This window comes from Cicer arietinum, chromosome 5, assembly GCF_000331145.2.
Source record: "Cicer arietinum cultivar CDC Frontier isolate Library 1 chromosome 5, Cicar.CDCFrontier_v2.0, whole genome shotgun sequence".
Lineage (NCBI taxonomy): Eukaryota > Viridiplantae > Streptophyta > Magnoliopsida > Fabales > Fabaceae > Cicer > Cicer arietinum.
This window is the reverse complement of record NC_021164.2, coordinates 24,050,473-24,074,661: the sequence shown is the minus strand read 5'-3', so window position 1 is coordinate 24,074,661 and position 24,189 is coordinate 24,050,473. Positions and strand designations below refer to the sequence as shown.

Genomic DNA, 24,189 nt, shown 5'->3' with positions numbered 1-24,189 from the left:
GTGATATTGTAATTATGTTGAAGCTATAAAATGTAATTTGTTTTTCAAAACTTTCACATGATTTGTCTAACCTCGCCACCAATTCAAACATACATTTAAAAATCAAACTGTGAGGTGCCATTGTGGAATATTTTTTAAAATCAAACAATTTATTGTGAACTAATGCCTTCATCAATTTAATGACAGATCAAATTTTATAAATATACTGAATAAAAAAAAAAACTTTACTCGATTATACTTTTGAATAACTTGGCCTGCCTTAAAAAAGGAAGTACTACATTATCCACTAATACAGGAGGCACACTGCTTTAGTAAAAAAGAAACAAATTGAAGTCATTCAGAAAAAGAAAGAAAAAAAGTGAAGTCTTGGTAACCTAAACAATCAAGCAGCTGAAAACAGCAAGACATACAATGGAAAGGCCAAAAGCTATTATGATTCTTTCTCCTAGAAACAGAGTAACTTATGCCAACAAAATTCAGTTGCTGTCTGATTCAGGCTTCCGAGCCAAAAAGAAGTACATTGGTGTGAAAATCTCTCTCCTGAAAAGGAACATAAGCAAGTACATTGGTTAGTGAACACGCTTGCTGAGAGAAAAAATTTCACCGTTGTTAATATATTTTAGTATTTAGAGTGTGTTTGGTTGATGATTTTAGGAAATTTACAAGAGAAACGGTTAACAAAGACCTAGAGATTAATTAGTTGGATAAGGATATGATAGAAAATTATTGCGTCATTTGATACATACATGTAGCTAATCCTACTTAGTAAAATAAGACTTAGTTGTTGTTGTATATAAGAGGTAAAAAAGAGTGCACAGTCAGTGTAATACATGCATCTAATAAGAATCTATTATTTTGACATTTCAGCTAACTCTTGTAACATAATCTTATAAAATTAATATGAAGTGGCAATATAATATGTTCTCATTGAATTTCAGTATATATTTGACTAATGTATGCCGTTTATCTCCATTTATAATTTATTTGACTAGCTTATATATTTGTTTGACCAAAATATGGTAAATAAATACAACTCACTAACTTTTAGCTAATAATTTTCTGTTAAAATTTAAGTTTTCAACTTTCAATACAGTTTTTGCCATACTAATTTATTAGCCATTCACTCAAGGCTCAGATGCACTAAAGAGTAGAGAGACCTTGCAGTTAAAAAGTTGCCTTATTCAAGAGAACTAAACATTTGGCTACGAGCATAAAAACTATATCCATGGGAGTATGGAACAAATGGCAAACTTACTTTCCCCCTTCAACTAGGCTCTCTGCAGCCCTCTCTAGGAAATCTTGAACCCTTTGACTCCCCTTTGGAGCCAGCCCAACAAACTCCAGAGCCTTGACCTACAAATGTAAATTCAAATCCTCAAACCATCGTTGAATTTTGTGCACGATAAGAAATGAATCCGAAATTCTCAACAGTGTGCATCAAATATACAAAAACAGAGATACCAGCAAAACAGTCTTAACACTATTCCAACACTTTTTATTAGCGGTTGAATTTCACATAGATCTCACTATCTTGGGAATCGAACACACATGATTTGGTTTGATCCACATTCATTTCACCCGGTAACAAACGAAGTGAGAGAAAGTGTGTTGAAAAATATGTTCCTAACAATTCTTAAATGAAAAACAACTCTAAAAGTAATTGCACTCAAAAGATGTTAAGTGAAATATATAATAGCTATTATGTTCAGAAGCAATACCAGATTTCTGGTAAAAAGTCGTCCAACAGTGGTGAGACGAAAGCTGCTAAGCGAGAAGTGGCTCTTGTCTAAAGGCAAGTACCAAGGAACAGGAGAGTCCGATGCTAGATCTTTCTCCCATATTACCTTCACATACAAAAGAAATTAATCTACCATTTAGCCATTGTTGTCAACTGCAGGTTGCGGAAAATAATCATTTGTTCAAATTACGCTATGCAACAATGCTATAACACTGCTATTAACGCTCTTGGACAATAGTTTGTACTAAATAGCATCTCGCAGAACAATAGGATTAGTCCAAATTCTGCTAGCACTGATATTTAACAACACTGATTTAGCCAAATTAGGCTCGTGAATTTCTTCCATATCCAAAGAACAACATATATAATACTAGTGAAAGGTGATAACTCATTAGAAACTAATGTTCACCTCAAAACCTGCTTGTTTTAGAGCTTCAAGACACTCTGTGGTCAATCTAATGTCAGGAAGTCCATCACCAATCTCAATTTCTGCCTGTACCAGGGAATTTTGTTTGTTAAGTATTAATAAACTCAATACATAACCTGAATTATTTCTATACCATTATATTGTACCTTGATTTTTTGGTGTTCTTGGTTATTGGGATCAAAAGAATCAGTCATGCACCATTCATACGCCGCAAAACATTGGCCAGGCTTTAACACTCTGTAAATCTCTTTGTAGCATCCATACTATGCATAATACAATGGCATGAAAAATTCAGTGTCAGACAATACAAATCATAGAATCACTTTATAGATTCCTTGATAAATGTGCTACTTGAGCCAAGGTTTTAAATTGTGAATGTGGTTGCACTGCAATCTTTAATATTGCGGTCAAATACAACCAGATAATTGCGTCTGCAGAGACATCAGAAACCTTGACTGGCCACAATTGCGGTCGTGGTCCATAATAATTGACAATTTATGGGTGCATGTGCTGTTAGAAATCTTTACTATGGAAAGGAGAAGCAAGGATGTGAAAACTAAATAGGGTGAGAAATGCTGTCACATACAGCATCTGGTGCATGGCAGGTGGCTTCAATAGCATACACTGCATCAAAACTGTTGTCTGGGAGTGGCATCTTCATGAAGTCAGCCTGTGTAATCGAATAAGATAAACCACCGTGTCAATTATGATTCAAAATCATTATCATTTTGTTATGAGGCTATTAGAACATGTTTGTTTATGGTTAATTTGAAATGACTTTTTAGCCAGAAGCTTTCTCTTGAGCACTTCAATTATAAGCTTTTCTCAGAAAAAAAATAATAAATAAATAAGCTCGTCCAAACACAATAAATAAAATATCCAGTGAAACAATTATCTGTTGTAGAACAATTTGAATAAAAAAATGTTGGACCAATATGCGTTGAAATAGAAGAACTCCCCCTCCCAAAAACAGAAATTATTGATTTACAAAAGATTGACCTTCAGAAAGTTGCAAGTCTTGTCCACTCCAGCCAGGCGATTGAGTTCCTGTTAATTAGCAAAAACTGGCCAATGAGATCAAAGAATTTTAGAAATTTTATAGTTATGAAGTGTAATCTTTTAATAAAATATGGAAAATAATTAATAAACTTTTCATCAATAAGGCTTTTCAGAACTTCACAATTAATAACTATAGATGAATAAAATTGAAAATAGAAAGTGCTGAAAAGAAGAGGAAATGAGTGAATTTATTGAATAAGAAAACAAAATTACTGTAATCCTTTACTGACACAAAGCACAATGCTCTTTCAGAGTGCTGTGCAAAATGCTCTCTGCCTAACACATACAAATTACAATCACGATGCCCCCGTTTTTACACACACATTAAACAATTTAATTATTCCACACAAACATACTAGGCAGTTAGGTCTCTGCCTCTCTTGCCACATTACACAATATAATTATTCCATAGACCCACTAGACAGTTAGGAACTGCCTCTCTTGCCACCTCACCATTCCCCTTCTCTCTCCTAAATCTTCTCTCATAGAACTCTCCACACACGTGGCTTACTAACAGCCCCTATAGCAGTTACTGCATCCCCTATCAATATCCCTCCCTACAAGAGGAGACTTGTCCTCAAGTCTTAGTTTAGGAAATTGACCTCTGATGTTTACTCATCTTCCCATGTTGCGTCTTCAGCTCTTTGACTCTTCCATTGGACAAGCACTTGTCGGATAGCATCTCCTCCCTTAGCAACAATTCTACTGGCCAAAATCGATTCTGGTTCTACATTATTGGCATTGTCACTTCCCAATTCTTGAGGTAAACTGACTTGCACATTATAATTCCCAACTGCCCTATTCAATAATAACACATGAAACACCGGAGGAATATGGGAGGATTCAGGCAGCTTAAGCTTATAAGCCACTGCTCCAACTTTCTCCAAAATCTGAAATGGTCCTTAGTAACATGGAGATGATTTTGGACAGATGCGAGCACCCAAGGTAACCTGACCATGAGGTCTCAATTTCAGAAATACCCAGTCACCAATGGCAAACTCTTTATCCACCCTCTTTTTATCCGCTTGAGTTTTCATTTGGTTTTGTGCCCTCTGCAATTGATACATTAGTTGTTTGATGGCTTCATCCCTATTCTTCAATTCTCTTTGCACTGCTTCCACCTTAATTTCCCCACGCAGGAACTGATTCAAAACAGGTGGAGGTCTCCCATAAACACACTCAAATGGTGTGGTACCAGTAGACACATGGAATTTGGTGGAATCCACTGCATCCATTGCTTAGGCTGGTCTTCTGTAAAACAGTGGAGAAATGTTTCCAAAAATTAGTTAATCACCTCCATTTGACCATCAGATTGAGGATCGTATGCGGTGCTCATGCGCAACTGAGTGCCTTGCATTTTGAACAATTCCTTCCAAAATGAACTCACAAAAATTGGGTCTCGGTCACTGAGAATGGAAGCTGGAATGCCATACAAACATACCACCTCCCTTGTGCAAATCTCAGCTAACAACTTTGCTTATATGGATGCTTGAGGGGGATGAAGTGGATGTATCTTGAGAGTCTATCCACAACAACTAGGATGGCTTCATAACCCTATGACTTAGGGAGTCCAGTGATAAAATCCATTTATATCTCCTCCCAAACCTGATCCGGAATGTTAAGAGGTTGCAGCAATCCTCCCAAGGCAGCAGCCATGTATTTTTGACATTGGCAAACATCACAAGCTTTGACATACTCCTGCACAGTTTTAATAATACCAAACCAAAACAAATTGGCAGTCAATCTTCTATAAGTTATGTACACACCAGAATTCCCCCCTTGAGGAGTTTCATGAAATTCTTTTAACATTTTACGAAAGCTCTCAGACTTCTCAAACATTACCAACCTTCCCTCACAAAACAATACCCCTTTTTTTTATAAGAGAACCCCTTCTTTACCTCCCGACCCGATTTCAAAGTTGTTATGATCTTGGACAGCTTGGAATCTTTATGTACCTCTTTTACCAATTGCTTGCTTCCTAACCAACTTGGTTGATAAATCATAGTGTGATCAATTCTGGTCCTTCATGAACTCGAGAGAGGGCATAAGCACCCTTGATTATTCATTGTTGAAGCAACTATTTGAGACTCTTGTGGTCGGTGCACACTGTAAACTTCCTCCCTAAGAGGTACAATCGCCAATGTTGGATGGCAAGTGCTACTGCCATCAACTCTTTCTCAAAGGTGGATTTGGCAAGGCTCCTCTCCCCCAAAGCTTTACTGAAAATGCTATAGGTTTGCCTTGTTGAATCAAAATGGCTCCGATCCCCATACATGATGCATCACTCTCTATGAAAAACTCTTGGGAGAAATTAGGGAGTGCTAAAACTGGTGCAACAGTGAGTTTAACTTTGAGCTCCTTAAAAGCCTTGTGCGCTTCATTGCTCCAATTGAACCCCTAGTTTTTTGTCAATTCAGTAAGAGGTTGGCAATCTTGCCATAGTACCCCGTGAGACCAAGAAATCTCCTCACCCCCTTAACATTCTTTGGATCCGGCCACTCTTGCACATATTGAACTTTGTTGGGATTCACAGCCATACCCTCCTTAGAAATTATGTGGCCTAGGTAATCAATTTTGGGTTGAGCAAATGAACATTTTTTACGGTTAGCCACTAGTTTATGTTGCTGCAGCACCTTAAAAACCTCTCTCAAATGCTTCATATGGGACTCCTAACTTGAACTATAGATCAAAATGTCATCAAAGAACACTAACACAAATTTTCTCATCATTGTACTGAAAATATCATTCATTAAAGATTGAAATGTGGAAGGCGCATTCATCAAACCAAAAGGCATTACCATGAATTCGTAGTGGCCCTCACGAGTCATGAACGCAGTCTTGTGGATGTCTTCCTCCTTCACCTGTACTTGATGATATAAGGATTTAAGGTTGAGCTTGGTGAAATATTTGACACCGTGTAGTTCATCCAAGAGTTCCTCAATAACTGGAATAGGGAATTTATCAAGGATAGTGACCTTGTTCAAAGCTCTATAGTCCATCCACATCCTCCATATGTTGTCTTTCTTCTTCACCAAAATTACTGGACTAGAATATGCGGTCTGACTAGGTCTGATTACCCCAGACTCCAATAATCCTTGCACTTGCTTCTCAATCTCATCTTTGTAATGATGTGGATAACGGTAAGACCTTACATTCACAGGTTCTTTTCCTTCCCCTATGTAAAAAGCATGATCTTTTCCCCTTCTAGGAGGTAGCCTCTTGGGTTCACTAGAAACTGCAGCATAGCATTCCAAAAGCTCTTGCAATTTCCTGTTCAATTCATCTTTCAGCTGTTGTCCTAACTCTTTATCCTTGGCGTCAGCCAGCAAAAACATCTATGTGGATAGTAGTAACCCATCCACTAATTGTTTACACTTCCCCAACAAACTTTGCAAGGCCATGGGTTTATCGGCAGCTCCTATTCCTTCTCCAAATTGGACCCATTGTCCCTTCAATTTAAATTCCATCACTCTCTCCTTCCAATCCACCCCCATTCTACCTATTGTTTCAACCAATCCATCCCCAACACTAAGTCCACCCCTTCTAAATCAAACAAAACAACTTCAAAGGTGAATTTAGTAGTCCCAACCTCAACTTCAATATTAGGACATTTTCCCTATGTGATAGTTTGAAATTGTTGAAGAATCGAGAGAAATTAGATTTTATTCTCTTTTATTTTATATTATTATGTTTATTTTTATTCTGTCATTATTACTCAGTTTTACTATTGTAATTTCTTTTCCTATATAAACAGCTTAGGGCTGTAATAATAAAACATGAAAATATTTTGTCTTTTACTTTCTTCATGGTATCAAGAGCTCTGGTTAGGGTTCTGTAAACCTTTCCACAACCATTAGGGTTTGGCTCTCTAACCAACTGAGCTACCACAACCATTAGGGTTTGACGCTCTAACCAACTGAGCTAAACCTAATGGCACACAATACCCCATGGAAGGTAGCCCTTATGGGTAGCGGCGACAACGACGATGGTTTGGCAAAAAAATCAGACGTAGTCAACAACCCTGACAATTTAGACAGCGCCATAAGTGGCAGTGGCAGCGGCCTAAGCAGCCAGAATGGTTCTTCCAACTTTTTTGGCCATGAGGGAACTTCTAATGCCCTCAAGGTTGAAATCCAGAAACTAAATGGAAAAAATTATGTCGAATGGTCCCAAACCGCAAGATTGATTTTAAACGGTAAGGGAATATATGGTTTCCTAACAGGAGAGGTGCAAATGCCTGCCACAACTGATCCAAAATACAGGTTTTGGAAATCTGAGAACTCTGTTATTATTGCTTGGTTGCTTAGTAATATGGAATCAACAATCAAAAAACCTTTTATGTTTTTGCCTACTGCCAAGGAAGTTTGGGAGGCTGTCAAAGAAACATATTCTGATATTCAGAATTCTTCTCAAATTTTCGATCTCAAATCACGATTGTGGCATACCAAACAAGGAGATAGAGATGTCACTACCTATTACAATGAGTTGATGACACTATGGCAAGAATTGGATCTCTGCTATGATGATCATTGGAAGTGTTGTGAGGACAGTGTTCTGTTTCTTAAGAGACAGGAGAACGACCGTGTATTCATGTTCTTGGTTGGGCTTAATAAGCGGCTTGATGAAGTCCGAGGCAGAATATTGGGAAAGATCCCATTGTCATCACTTCGGGAAGCATTCTCAGAAGTTAGAAGAGAAGAGGCGAGACAAGGTGTTATGATGGGTAAGTCACCTTCTGTTGGTGAGGTTGAAAGCTCTGCCCTAGTCACAAAAAATGAAGACGGGAAGAGCGCTGGCAAGAAACCATGGTGCGAACATTGCAAACGTCCAGGGCACACACGTGATACATGTTGGAAGCTCCATGGAAAACCTCTAAATTGGAAGAAAAAAGAAAGAAACGAAGGTCATGCGCTCCAAGCTGGTACATCTGATCAAGAGAAGCAGTCTCCTTCAAGCCCATCTCCTTTCACCAAGGAACAGTTAGATCAATTGTACAAACTTCTTGAGTCTCAAACTTCTTCTTGCTCTATAGCTCAGAGAGGTAATTTTCCAAATACTGCTCTACTTAGTGTCACTCCCAGCCATACTTGGATTATTGATTCTGGTGCTACTGATCATATGACTGGGGAGTCGAGTCTATTTTCTTCTTATAGCCCTTGTGCAGGTAACCACAAAATTAAAATTGCAGATGGCTCTCTTTCAGCCATTGCAGGGAAAGGTTCTGTTATTCTGTCACCTAAGTTAACCTTAAAAGATGTCTTACATGTTCCTAATTTATCATGTAATCTATTATCCATTACTAAATTAACAAAGGATATAAATTGTCAAGCTAACTTCTTTCATTCTCATTGCACTTTTAAGGATTTGAGCACGGGGAAGATGATTGGCAATGCTAAGGAGAGTGGAGGACTCTATTATCTTGACAATGGACTCGACTTCAAAGACCAACAAAAAACAAGTACCTGCTTTGAATCTATTTTTGTTTCTTCTAATAATGATGATATTATGTTATGGCATTTACGGTTAGGACATCCTAGTTTTCCGTATTTGAAACATTTGTTTCCTAAATTATTTTCTAAGAAGGATCCATCTTTATTTCATTGTGAAACTTGTGAATTTGCTAAACATCACCGTTCTTCTTTTTCTGCACAACCATATAAACAATCAAAACCGTTTGCAGTTATTCATAGTGATGTTTGGGGTCCTAATAGAATAAACACATTTTCTAATAAAAAATGGTTTATAACTTTTATTGATGATCATACTAGAATTTGTTGGGTTTATTTATTGAAAGAAAAATCGGAAGTTGGACAGGTTGTCAAAAATTTCTTTAAAATGGTGCACACTCAATACCAAACAAATATTCAAGTCTTCAGAAGTGACAATGGTAAAGAATATTTTAATATACTTTTGTCCGATTTTTTTCTTGCAAATGGGGTTGTTCATCAAAGTTCTTGTGTTAATACACCCCAACAAAATGGAATTGCAGAGAGAAAGAATAGGCATCTTCTTGAGGTTGCTAGAGCTTTACTATTTGCAAATAAGGTTCCAAAATATTTGTGGGGTGAAGCTGTTTTAACTGCATCATATTTAATCAATCGAATGCCATCTAAAGTTTTAGATTTTCATACACCTCTTGATGTTTTTCGAAATTATTTTCCTTTGACTAGTGTCTCTGCTGATTTGCCACTAAAAGTTTTTGGTTGCACTGCTTTTGTTCATGAACATAAACACCTTGACAAACTCGATCCACGAGCAATAAAATGTGTGTTTACCGGTTACTCTCCAACTCAGAAGGGGTATCGGTGTTTTGAACCAAAATCAAAAAGAATTTTTGTAACCATGGATGTTACTTTTGTTGAAAATCAACCATTTTTTAGTGACATTCATCTTCAGGGGGGAAATTTTAAGGAAGATTCATCTTTTACTTTTGAAAACATCATTACTTTAAGTGATATAGTGTTGTCACAAAATTCTGAGACTTATATTGATGCACCAAAAGAAAATGCCCAAGAATCCATATTGAAACTCAATCCACTTATGAATGAGGTTTCGACAGATTCGGGGGCGACAATTTCAAATGAAAATCACAATGATCAAATTCTTGATCTCAATAATAATAAAGGACCACCTGAAATGCCACAACATAATGACTCAGATAAAGAGACACAAAGCAGGTTTACTACAATTGACCCTACTTGGAAGGGAAATGTCTTTGAAAGAAGAAACCATAAACAGAGAAATGAAGGACCCATTCTCCGACCCTTCCAAGATTCTGAACCAATAGATAATCCAACACATCATCTTGATACAGGTAAGTCTTCTTCTATTCTTAAGAGTCATGTCGAGTATCCTGATTTAGACCTTCCTATTGCAATTAGAAAACCTATTAGATCATGCACTAAATATCCTTTGTCTAATTATGTGTCATACTCAAAATTGTCTTCTTCATTTGCTGCATTTACCTCTAAGTTGTCTACTGTAGAAATTCCAAAAAATATACAGGAGGCTCTAAAAATTCCAAAGTGGAAAGAAGCTGTTCTTGAGGAGATGAGAGCTCTTGAGAAGAATCAAACTTGGAGAGTCATGACATTACCTACAGGAAAGAATACTGTTGGCTGTAAATGGGTATTTACTGTGAAATATAATTCTGATAACACAGTTGAAAGATACAAGGCACGCTTGGTTGCTAAAGGGTTTACTCAGACATATGGCATTGATTACTCAGAGACTTTTGCTCCCGTTGCCAAATTAAACACTATTAGAGTTCTCTTGTCCTTGGCAGTGAATTTAGATTGGTCTCTTAACCAACTTGATGTAAAGAATGCTTTTCTGAATGGTGATTTGGAGGAGGAAGTATACATGGATAGCCCACCTGGCTTTGAAGATAAATTTGGTTCAAATGTGTGCAAACTTCAAAAATCCCTTTATGGTCTCAAGCAATCTCCAAGGGCTTGGTTTGAAAAATTCACTCAGTCGGTCAAAAGGCAAGGATATATGCAGGGACAATCAGACCATACTCTGTTCATGAAGTTCTCTAATGTTGGTAAAATTTCAATTTTAATTGTATATGTAGATGATATTATTCTCACAGGAGATGACATTGTTGAGATGGAAAGATTGAAGAAAAATTTGACTAAAGAATTTGAGATCAAAGATTTAGGCGCGCTTAAATATTTTCTTGGTATGGAAGTTGCTCGCTCAAAGAAGGGAATTGTTGTTTCTCAAAGAAAATACATCCTAGATCTCTTGGAAGAAACTGGGATGAGTGGGTGTAGACCAGCAGATACTCCTATGGAATTAAATGCTAAACTTTGGGAGAAAGGCAGTGTTCCTGTTGAGATTGGAAGATACCAGAGGTTAGTCGGCAAACTTATTTATCTAGCCCACACTAGACCTGACATCGCTTTCTCTGTGAGTGTTGTAAGTCAATTCATGCATTCTCCCTATGAAGAACACTTGGAGGCAGTTTATCGAATCTTAAGGTACTTGAAATCCAATCCTGGGAAGGGTTTGTGCTTCAAGAAAACTAATGACAGAGAAGTCTCTATATTTACAGATGCTGATTGGGCAGGATCAATTACTGATAGAAAATCCACCACTGGATATTGTGCCTATGTTTGGGGAAATTTAGTTACTTGGAGAAGTAAGAAACAAGGGGTTGTTGCTCGAAGCAGTGCAGAAGCTGAATTCAGAGCAATGGCTCAAGGAATCTGTGAACTTTTATGGATTCGTAAACTCTTGGGCGAACTGAAAATGAAAGTTGACTCACCCTTAAAATTGTTCTGTGATAGCAAAGCAGCAATAAGTATAGCTCACAACCCTGTACAACATGATAGAACCAAGCATATTGAGATTGACCGCCATTTCATAAAAGAAAAAATTGATGCTGGAGTTATATGTCTGCCATTTGTGACTTCCGATCAGCAAACTGCTGATATCTTGACAAAAAGTTTGGCAAGACCCAATTTTGAGCGACTTATAGCCAAGTTGGGCATGACAGATATCTATGCACCAACTTGAGGGGGGGTGTTGAAGAATCGAGAGAAATTAGATTTTATTCTCTTTTATTTTATATTATTATGTTTATTTTTATTCTGTCATTATTACTCAGTTTTACTATTGTAATTTCTTTTCCTATATAAACAGCTTAGGGCTGTAATAATAAAACATGAAAGTATTTTGTCTTTTACTTTCTTCAGAAATTTATCACCTAGTTTGATACTCATTGTTTCAGTTCGCTTGATGGGTCAACCAAGTGCTTTCACCAACTTCCTAGCAATGAAATTGTGAGTAGCCCCACTATCAACCAAGAGTATAATGGATACTCCATTGATGTTAGCCTTTAATTGCATGGTCCTTGGTCTCTTTTTTTCAACCTCAGTGATATTGCTCAAAGACATGTTATACTCCTCTTCGCTTCTGACTTCATCTTCCTTCTCATCCTCCATGACCTTAGCCTCACAATCTCATTCATCAAGTTCATCTATCACCATCACTTTAAAATGGCGGTCAGGGCATTGGTGTTGGGGGTGATAATTACCCCACACTTGTAGCATAGCCCTTTCCTCCTTCTATCCATCACTCATGATACGACAAGTACCTAACCCCTCTGTCCCGAGGCATATCACGCCTGGAATCACCTCTGTTATCATTTTTTGGCCCAGACCCATTTCGATTTTCCTTGTTGGACTTTCCATAGCCCCACTCTGAACGAGACCAACTATCATATTGTGGGTTCACCCGGTTTAAAACCCCTCTCGATCCACTCCTTTAGTTGGCACCATGCAACCGGACCCAATTCGGTTTCTTCTCCGACAATTCCATCTCAACAGCCCGCACCATGTTCATCAATCTTGAGCGCGAGACCGGCCCCGTCGCTAACATACTCCTCACTCGACCCCTTATTCCTTCCCGAAGACCATGTAGTAAATAACCCAAATACTGCGAATCGGGTATTCAGTCCACTTGCACCAATAGCCTCTCGAAATCCTTGATAAATTCTTCTACATTTCCCAAGTCAGATCCGTTTCTTCCTCCGTCAACGCTTTGAAAAAATGAATAGTTGACCCTTCCATGCATAATTGGGCCAAACTCACCTTCAATTATGGGCTCGTACTAAGAACCCTTAAGTAAATCTCGACACACGCTATCCACCCTACAGGATCTTCACCATCAAAAGAAGGGAGTTCCACCTTCTTCACAAATTGACGAAATTCATCAAGGATTTCGCTATGAATTCGTTGGTCGTTCCCCTCTTCGAAGTTTCTGAATATCCACTATTCTCCGCCAGACTCTGGGATATGAGCGACACAAGTTTTTCCTGATCCTGAGTGGCTTGAAGTCGCATCTCCGCCAAAGTCTGCTTGAGCGATGCGACTTCTATCTCCAAATCGTTCACCTTTGTTTCCATCTTTGGTGGCATCGGTTCAATTCACTAGTATTTGGTCTCTTTCTCTCTCCAATTAAACAATTCGGCAGGTCAGACCAATTAATAGAATTGAAAATAGAAAGTGCTGAAGTGAAGAGAGGGAATGTGTGACTATTGAATAAGAAAACATAATTAAACAGTAAAGTAATCCTTTACTGACACAGAGCACAATGCTCCTTCAGAGTGCAAAATGCTCTCTTCCTACAACATACAAATTACAATCACGATGCCCTTTTTTTACACACATTACACAATATAATTATTCCACACAAACCTACTAGGCAGTTAGGTAACTGCCTCTCTTGCTGTGTAATATAATTATTCCACAGACCCATTAGGCAGTTAGGCAACTGCCTCTCTTGCCACCTCACCACTCCTCTTCTCTCTCCTAAATCTTCTCTCATAAGTTTTGCACGGAGGACATTGTATATTAAATTTATGCTAGAGGAGTGTCATGAGTATATTATTCATGCTTAAACAATGCACCAATGTAATGTGATAAAAAATGAAACAACACAACAAACAGTGACAGTTCTAGCATCTATAAGGCTTTAAACACTAAATATGAGAAGGCTAAAACAGTTGTATCAATGCTTACAATTTAAAACTCAAAATTATTGTGTCATTGCATTTAATCTCATAGTAACACATACCTTTCCTCTGGTGATCTGGTACTCATTGTTATTCAACCCTGTAACAGATGTCGAGCTGCACAAATACCCATTATTGATTTTTGTTAGCCAATAAAGTAACACAGGGAAGGGCAAATGATGATGAAGCATAGAGGATGGATCAAAATTTCCTATAGTCAGAGAATCATGCATTTGACGTGGTCACTTGATGTTCTGACTCGGTAAATCAAGTCTAAAATACAAATTCGGAACGTGAGTCGTTTAATCCAAGATTGGCAACTGCATGAGTGCTTGAAATCAGAGAATTCAAATCTATAACCGATAGACATCCAATTTACCTGAATCGAGAAATTTCTCTTAATGGTCCCCCGATACCACACCCAACATCCAAAACCTATAAAGAAAAAAACGCATGAAATATTAAGAAAAAAACACAATTTAAACAAGATATATCAGTTTGCTATTTTGCTTTATTGAATATGAAAAATGAAAACCTTTTGTCCAGGAGTAAGGCCAAGTTGTAATGCAAGGAAGTGTTCATGTCGCTTAATGCTCTCCTTAAGTGATTCCCCTACCCATCTGCATGGGAAGAAAATTATCAGCACGATTGAATTAACAGAAAATTAGACAATTTATACATGCAAAAATGAAGCAAATGTGCACCTGGTTGCAAAATGGAAAGATTCCCCCCAGCCAAACTCATAAAAGCTGGTTGCAAGATCATAGTATTTATTAACCTGAAATATATGCAGATCTTATGATATTCGTTTCGAAGATAATCAAATTGAACATAATTAAGACTTACACGTAGTACTCCCATCTATATAAATCATGATATACAACATCACAAAAAGGAAGATAGCTAATAAATACTCAATATTCATTAATCATTAAAAAAATAAATTAGATTGTCACAAGTGAATCGTTTCCTAGACATTCAAAACAAAATGTTGTGATATTGTTTCCATGCCATATCAATTGAAAATTGCTTCCCATATTGAAAATGAGTGAGCATAAATATCATAAAGGTAAGGCATGTAGCATGCATACTGCAAGAAGGGCCTAGATTGTCTACGGTTGAAAAAACACACAGTTGCCGCATGAAATATCTCAGCCATTAGATTAAGATCGGATTGTTCATATTACGAAAGCATATTTTAAAATTGATTTGGTGAAATCAAAATATAAATGGTCTGATCTTCATCTAACAGTGGAGATCTGTTAACTGCTGCAGCTACATGGTTTATTCAACTGCACCAAATCCAAATCTGACAAGAAGGTTAGTGTTACAGGCATTATATCAGTAATCAGTAATATATAAAAAGAAAATATTAAAACCAAGATTTTGGTTGCTAAATATTGATATCTCTCACCATATCACTATAATTAGATTTCCTTTCTTCCTCTTGACCACCATAGCTTACATGATACTTCTCATACCTGAACCAAATGAGCAATACATTTTATCAGGCTCTTAAATAAAAAATTACACAATTACCATTCAACTAACTTTTTTAATTTTGGAACTCATGCAACAGCTTAAAAAAATCTAAGTTTCATAGACACTGTTCATTTTAACTTAAGGTAAAAATCCCGATAAACTCTCTATCCAATTTCACCATAACAAAACAAAATTTGCTTAGTTAGCAAAACTCCGGAGCCATGATTCGGAATAACTATTGCTTGCATATGAAAAGATTTTTTGGATACCCTTGAGTCAAAATAAACACACATTTACACAGTCATACAATCTCACCCATCTGATCTTAATCGAATAATCGAATAGATCAAGATCATACAGTCCAGATCCACAACAAGGTGTATGCATATGCATAAATGCAGAAAATTCATATACAACAAAGTCTAAGTGGTCACTTACAAGTTACGACTGTCAGCATATGCTGTTAGGTAGGTAAGGTATCAGAAGCAAAATCCAAAATGGGACTAGTACGATGGTTTCAATAATGCATTAATTAATTTGACCAAGTTATGACTCATTCTCCTCAAGTCCAAATAATTCAACACCGGATGATAAAGACTGGAACATATTAATTTTCGAATTTGGATCAATTAACAAGGAATCATTTTGTTTCAGATCCAACCTAGAGGCTTATTGTTTTTTTCATGTGCATCTAAATAAAATTATCATTTTCATATAAAAAAATACAACTTCAAACTCCACTATTTTGTTTTGCTGTAAAAAAAGACTCCACTATTTTTTATTAAATTAAATTAATCCCCAAAGTTCATAGTTATACACTAATAAACTCCCCTGTATCAGATCCAAAAAAAAAAACCAGAGGATTCAATATATTTTTCCATCAAAACATACAGAAAGGTTATCAGTACTTTAATATATTTTAAAACCACTTGTTTTTCTTTTCTAAACATATGAATATAATTCCCAATACATTTATACCAGATCCCAACAGAACCAAAAGGGAATCTTCAATATTTTCATCATCAAATTTCTGAATAATAATTAGCACTTTCATGAGCAAAACAATTTCAAACATCTTCATCTATTAGTAAATACAAAACAAAGGCAGGTGAGAACAGAAAATCATGAAATTAAAAAAGAAAACCACAAATTTCAAAATCGAAAACAAAATATAATCAAAATTTAAGTCTAATCAAAATTCAGCTCCTCTTAAGTAGACAACTCGTTATCGATTAAAGTGAGAACTCATTTCCGAGTAAAGTGAGAAATGAGAACTCATTAGTCATCAACTAGTAAAGTGAGTACCTCGTAACGGAGTAAAAAAAATACTATCAACTATTGATTAACAAATCGGTCCTCAAAGATACAGCATAACAAATCATTAGTTTGTTAAAATAAAATCGTTTTCATTTTCTCACTTTCCACTTTACTCAGAGATCCAGATTCCCACTAATTAGAGCTGAGAAATTTACAAAAAAAAAAATACACACACAGAGATGGATGTTAAAGAACTTTCTCTAATATAAATATAAACAAAAAAAAAATCCAAAAAATTGGTGTATTTGATCATGCATCAAGTTTTTAAATACAATTTTACTCATAAGATTAAGTAACTAAGTAAGATTAAGTAACGAAAATATAAACCTTATTTCAATTAGAAAAAACAGAGACTGAAAATCGAAGTCAAAAACCACAATGCAGCCGCAATTAAAAAAAAAAGTAGAAAAGAAAACAAGAGAGAGAAACGCACTTATCGACGGCGGAGAGAACTTCGCCTTTTTGAATCTTTCCACCGATACTCGATGCCAAATCCATTGCTTCGAATGTCTTTCGCGGAACTCAAAAACTCGATCTAAATTACACAAACTTTAAGTTTATAAAATAAAATAAAAAAAAATTGAAATGCGTTAGAATGAGGAATAATAATTAGGAAAATGAACTCACATGGAAATAAACGCGAGAGAGAGAGAGTAAGAGAAGTGAAGCTTTTGAGGCGTTTTAAAAGTGAAAAGGAAGAGAGAGGCAAAACCAAAGTTGATATGAGTGGATGGATGTATTTGTAGTTTAATGCATGCGATCGGGGATACTACGGCTGAGGACCACATTGAGTTGATACACGGGGTAACAATAAACCAACGGGCCCATCATAGCGAATATGTAATTTAAATTAATTTAATTGGTTCCAATTTTTTTCTCGAGATTGGTAATCCATCATTTTATATCTCACAATTAAATTATTACTACATTCATCTCTAATTTTCTATAATATCATAGAAAATATATAAATATATATATATATATATTTATATATATATATCATATAAAGTTGAATAAAAATACGATAATACATGATATAATATAATAGTAATACGATAAATATTATTATGTATTTGATATATATATAATAATATTTTATTTTATCATATATTTAATATACATTTTACATGATATAATATAATATATATTATATTTAAATAACAAAATTATTATTTTGAATAGTTATATATTAGTTTTTTTAAATTAACTTATTATATTTTAAATATTATAAATTAATTAAAAGAAATTTAATCAATAATTATATATTAGACTTAAATGCAGTTTTAGTCCCCCTATTTTAACTAATTCATAATTTTGGTCCATCTATTTTTAATTTTACAATTTTAGTCCCCTTTATTTTAACTGATTTATAATTTTGGTCTCTCTATTTCTAATTTCACAATTTTAGTTCCCCTGTTTTAACTGATTCATAATTTTGGTCCCTCTATTTCTAATTTAGCAATTTTGGTATCCTAATTTTAACTTATTCATAATTTTGGTTCCTCTATTTTTTATTTCACAATTTTAGTCATTCTATTTCTTAAAATTGAGACATTTTGTAAATCTAATGGATCACATATTTTATTTAATAAAATCTAATGGATTATATTTAAAAAAAAAAACATATCATATTAATAAAATATTAGATATTTATTTTAAAAAATATTTTTGTTATAAAAAACTATTTAAAAAATAGTTTTTAATTATTTTAAAACTATTTACTTCTAAAAATAGTTTTATTTATTATATTCTAAAAACTGTTTTCAAAAATTTATTATTTTAAAAACTGTTTTTAGAAAAAAATTTAATTATTATTTTTATTAATTCAAATATGTTTTTAAAATGATGATTAATAATTAATAAATTATGATTTTTTTTAAATAATGAAAGAAATTTAAGTTCTGTTTTTTATTTAAGAAAATATGGCTTTTTCTTTAAAAAATTATTTTTAGTAAACTCCTGTTTTATATGATCAACATATATTAAAAATACACGTAATCCTGTTATTAATATACTAAAAAATATAATAAAAATTCTGTTTTATTTTAGAAACAAATTTGAATTAATAAAAATAATAGTTAAAAATTATTTTAAAAACAGTTTTTAAAATAATAAATTTTGAAATCGGTTTTAAAAAAATAATAAATAAACTATTTTTAGAATTAATTAGTTTTAAAATAATTAAAAACTATTTTTAAATAGTTTTATAATAAAAAAATGTTTTTTAAATAAATATCTAATATTTTCTTAATATTATATATATTTTTAAATGTAATCCATTAGATTTTATTAAATAAAATATGTAATCTATTATATTTATAAAATGTCTCAATTTTAAGAAATAGATTAACTAAAATTGAGAAATTAAAAATAGAGCGACTAAAATTACAAATAAGTTACAATTAGGAATGTGCAAAATATATGATTAATTGGACCATATTGATAAATTGCATTGTATGGCACCACAAAAAGCTAAACTATTTAAATGGTTCATGAATTGAACCACATATTTAAAACAATTCAGTTAACCAAACTTAATTCAAAAACCACTTTAACCTTTTTAAAATACTTTTAACTTCAATTAAGATTTTTTTTACAAAATTTTTAAAATTTATTTTTCTCGAAATAAAATATACAAAATACTAAAACTTATTTTTTTTTAAATTAAATCATTTGTTCTTGAAAAGGTTTTGAGAAAAAATCGAAAACATTTTTTTCCTGGAAAAATTTTTAATTTTTTTTTTAAATCGAAACTTTTTTCTTAAAATTTTTTATATCTATTTTTCTCAAAATAATTCTCGAAAAATTTTTGCCAAAAGAATTTTGAAATTTTTTATCGGGATATATTTTTCTCAAAAATGAAATCAATATTTTTTTTATCAAATAAAATTCAAAATTCTTTTTCTGAATAACTAGTTTTAAACCGTTTTTAACTAAAAATTTGTTCAAAATATTAAAGTGGTTTTATATTTATAAACCGGTTTATAACTGTAGTGAATTTGATTTGAAAGTGATTTTCAAGAACTAAACCAAACCATTAATGTGATTCAATGCGGTTCAGTTTTTGTACCATGAATACTCTTAGTTACAATTTGGGACCAAACTTATGAAATTAGAAATAGATGGACCAAAATTACAAATTAGTTAAAATAAAGAGACCAAAATTAAGAAATTAGAAATAAAGAGATCAAAATTACAAATCAGTTAAAATAGATGGATCAAAATTGTGAAATTAAAAATAGAGGGACCAAAATTACGAATCAGTTAAAATAGAGGCACTAAATAAACAATTTAAATTTAAAAAACAAAATAATGATTAACCAAATAATTATATTTTATTTGTTAGAATAAATATATGATATATATTATGTGTAAATGGCAAGAATACCTTGTAAACAAATTATATTTATTTTAAAATTTCAAATAACTTTCATATTTTTATAATTGTGAATATTAATTTATTAAATTATATAAAAAGACAAAATTACTCTAATGTAAAATCATAAACATTTTTTCAATTAATTATTAGTATTTTATTTTTAAGTTTAATATCAAATTCTTTTATTATTTTTCTATTTGATTAGATTTACATTTTTATATTTTATAAATTGTTTTTATATTTTATTATATTCAATTTATATTTCAAATTATATGTTATAAGGGTAATTGATTAAATTACTATTCTTATCTTATTATGTTGGTTTCTAACTCAACTCACGTTTAGGATATAAATTTTAAATATCATGTTGGTTTATCAAATACTGAATTCAGACATGATATGATAACTTATTTATATCATGTCTCTTGTCACGTTCATCAAACGGACCTTTAGTGTTAAAAAACTATCCTTAATTATAAACTATCATGTATTTATTATGATTATTTTTGCTAATATACTTCTTATTAATTCTACTATTTTTTGTTAAATATGAAAAGATATATTGGATGAATTAATGTACAAATGCTATTTTTGAAACATCTAGTCATAAAATTAGCATATTGAATTTATTTTTTATTTTTTTTAATAAAAATGAAAAAATAAAAAAAGTACTTATAATTAGAGAAAGATGTAATATTTTTTTTCTTAAAAAAATAAAGTTAAACTGATATTTACGTGTTCATTTTAAAAATCTAAATAAAAACTTGAAATCGATTTAAAGATCTGAAAACAATTTAAAATGAAATAATTGTTTAGGATATTTTTAATTTCTTATTTTGAAATTTTGAATTTTGAATCCATCTTATGAAAATTAACAAAATCAAACCAAATTTTATACATAAGTTTAAATATACTTTTACTTTTTTATATTATGAAAGGTTGCATTAATTTATCATTTGTTGATATATTTTTAATAATACTTATTACTTTAATTTAATATTTCTCTATTTCACAATGTTAATTTTTTTATATTATAAGTTATATATTAACATAATATATAATTATGCATAAAAAATTAAATCAACCATTCCGGTTCAAATTATATTTAACAGGTTCAGATAATTTTTTATTTTGTAATTGACGTAGAAAACAAATGTAACCAAATGCTATCATAATTTTTTTAATGAATACAAAACAACATAAAAGAGATTTAAATGATGAGATTCAAATCTTGTCGAAGATAGTTGTAAAATAATTATTGTTGTATTAATTATTTTTTAATTTATCGCTTCTCCATTTTTATAAATACAACTTGTTAATATTTGGTTTTTATTTACTTATTGGTGTTGCCCTCTCAATTATTTGGTTCAGAAGTATCCCTCTCAATTTTTTTTTTTTAATCTCAATTTATCTAAAATAGTGGTTTTCATGTAAATTTAGTTTTGTTTCATGTTTTCGTAGTCTGAACACAATGTTTATTTTGTTCTTCGTATTAGTGCAACATTATTTGATTTTTTATTTAGTTGCGATAGTCATTTAATTTAGATTGGCAAATTAGTTTCGACCACTTACATATTCAATCAATTAGTATAATATCATCTTAACATTACACATTCAGAGACATGATTATTCACAATATTTTATTTTGTCATAACATGTTATTAATAGTGTTGATATGCGTTTATTTATAGATTTATTATTTTTCTTTAGTTTTAGAGATTTTGAATTATTATTATCGATGTACTATATTCATTTCAGTGAATGCGTATCAATTTTTTACATAAAAAATTTATTTATTTGTTTATTTTGTATAGTTGATATTAATTTAGTGAGCATATTTGTTGAATATTATTATATTAAAATTATTGTCAATTATCTATTATGAATTTTTTTTTTTTTTATTTAATGTTACTTATGATGTTCTTTTCTTAGTTATTTATAATAGTAAGTAGTTAACAGACCTTATAATAAAACTAAATGAACTTTTATAATTGAAAAAGTAGAAGAAATATTAGTGGAGGATAACATGAATGAATCATGATGCAATGCTACTGGCCAAAAAAAAAACGATGATGCATCGCTAGTAAGGGGTCTTCATAGTAAATTATATTATATTGGACCATATTAATGGTTGTTGAAAATCTTTTTAGTTCTGAATCGATATAAAATTGGTTTATAAATATAAACTAATTTAATATTTTGAACAATTTTTTAGTTAAAATAAATTTTAAAATGGTTATTTGAAAAAAGAATCTTGAAATTCTTTTGATAAAAAAATATTAATTGTTTTTCGAGAAAAATAAATGTAAAAAATTTTCCGAATTTTTTTTTTTTAAAAAAAATTAATTTGAATTTCTTTTGGAAATTTCTATTTTTTCGAAAAAGTATTTTCGAGAAAAATAAATATAAATAATTTTTCAAAAAAAATATCAGAAAATTTTCAGAAAAAATGTTTTCAATTTTTTTCCTCAAATTTTACAAAAAAAAAATGATTTATTTTTTTTTGAAATTTTTTTCTCGATATTTCCTATATTTTTTTTCAAGAAAAATAAAATTTGAAAATTTTATAAGAAAATAATTTTAAATAATTAATTTAATTCATGAACCATTTGAATAGTTTAGTTTACTGTAATGCAGTGAAATCCAATTTATCAATATAGTTTAATTAACTGTATTTTCAAACACCCCTCTCGTCAGCTAGAGAAGGAGAGCGGAAATACCGAGACCAATACCAACAACTTGCAAAAGAGAGGAAATACAACCAATCCACCTGAAATTTTAACATTTTGTCATATTGCAATGAAATATAATATGATCATCAAACCTAGATTTTCCAACAACTATAGAGATGTTTCAATGCAACTGACAAATGAATGCTGATTTAAACCAAGTACCTATAATTAGTCAATTTGGAAAATAATACCTTTTGGTGTTAAAACAAAACTTTAAAAATTACTGTCCATACATATCAGACGTCAGAAGAAAAAGATTGAACATTGTCTATCCACTTAACTGCATAAAAAAAACATCCATTCAAAATCAGCCATTCTATTTAGAATTAAATAAATTTGTATTCTCTAAAAAAATATCATATAAAATTTTAATTGTTACAAATATTTTCACCGATGGTTAGTCCTCAATTTATGATTTCAACGATAAAATATAGATAGAAGATTTTCACCAAAATCATCAATCTTAGCCATGGACTAAACATCGGTAAAAATATTCATAGAGACTAAGAGGGGTGTATAAGATTAGAATTTTAAAAGATAATTTTTGTATCAAAAAGTATTGTGGATTTTAAAAGATTTTAATGACTTTTAATTTTTTTTAAAAACTATCGATATTTATAATTTAAATTTTAAAGGGTTTATATTTTAAGAATTCGTAGGATTTAATTTTTTTTATGGATTTATAACATTCCGAGGAATTCAATAAATTTTAAGAGAATATTAAAGATGAATAATTAAATACATGGTCTGACACATCGTTCTCAATTCACACTTTTTTATTTGTTAAAATTCAATTATTTTTCCAAAATTCAATTTCACACGTTTAAAATCATGTAAAGTCATATGTGTATTGAAAAAATCTTTATTTAAGATTATCGAAATAAATCTTTATTTAAGATTTTCGAAATACACGTGTATTGAAAAATTTGATGAAAAAAATTTTGAGGTATCATTTATAATAAAATAATTTTTTTTGACGTTTGCTTATATATCAAACAATTGAAATAATATTATAAATAAAAATAATTTTTTTAATATTTATATGAAAACAAGTATATCAATTCAAAGTAGGAGTATAATACAAGGAGTATTGGGTAAAATATTTAGTTGTCATATTGTCACAAACAAGTCCATGAGAATGAAACTAACCTTTAGAACTAAAGGAGCAAGTGAGTAAAACATGAAGCCTGACACATTATAGCGGCAAAAGCAAGTACCTGTATAGTATAAACATTCAACTATATGCAAATATGAATTTTCAGCGGTACGTTGTTTTCAATAAAAAATTACCGAAACCACTTACAATATTTGTAGACCATTTGACCAATTCCAGAGTCTTCCATTCTAGAATACATCTATTAGATAAATAAATTGAGGAAATGAACTAGTCGAAATTTCAAGGGCAAAAATGCACATTAAATATGGATTCGGATTCCACAAAATAATTAATTTTGGGTTTAACATCAAATCAATAGTTTAATTTATTTAAAAGTGAATTAGTGAAAGTGTAATGTGTCTTATCTAATTTAAAAT

At 31.7% G+C, this 24,189-nt stretch overlaps 1 protein-coding gene across 1 annotated transcript; it reads right to left on the bottom strand.

Moving 5' to 3' along the window:
- Nucleotides 1–210: 210 nt before the first annotated feature.
- LOC101497864 (cycloartenol-C-24-methyltransferase) lies at nt 211–17,374 on the bottom strand. The gene is made up of 14 exons (XM_004499861.4): nt 17,173–17,374; nt 16,979–17,080; nt 15,161–15,227; nt 14,451–14,524; nt 14,282–14,366; nt 14,126–14,181; nt 13,809–13,863; nt 3,165–3,212; nt 2,752–2,835; nt 2,312–2,428; nt 2,148–2,231; nt 1,719–1,844; nt 1,256–1,353; nt 211–540 (listed from the first exon to the last, which is right to left on the bottom strand). The coding sequence occupies exons 2-14, from the start codon at nt 17,041–17,043 to the stop codon at nt 477–479; spliced, it is 1,023 nt and encodes a 340-aa protein (XP_004499918.1). The 5' UTR covers nt 17,044–17,080; nt 17,173–17,374; the 3' UTR covers nt 211–476.
- Nucleotides 17,375–24,189: the final 6,815 nt, after the last annotated feature.

Coding starts and splice junctions, on each gene's coding strand:
- LOC101497864 (XM_004499861.4), bottom strand. CDS start 17,043: ATGGATTTGGCATCGAGTATCGGTGGAAAGATTCAAAAAGGCGAAGTT. Junction 15,228..16,978: donor GTTCTCTCCGCCGTCGATAA/GTGCGTTTCTCT, acceptor CATTTGGTTCAG/GTATGAGAAGTATCATGTAA. Junction 2,429..2,751: donor CCTGCCATGCACCAGATGCT/GTATGTGACAGC, acceptor TATTATGCATAG/TATGGATGCTACAAAGAGAT.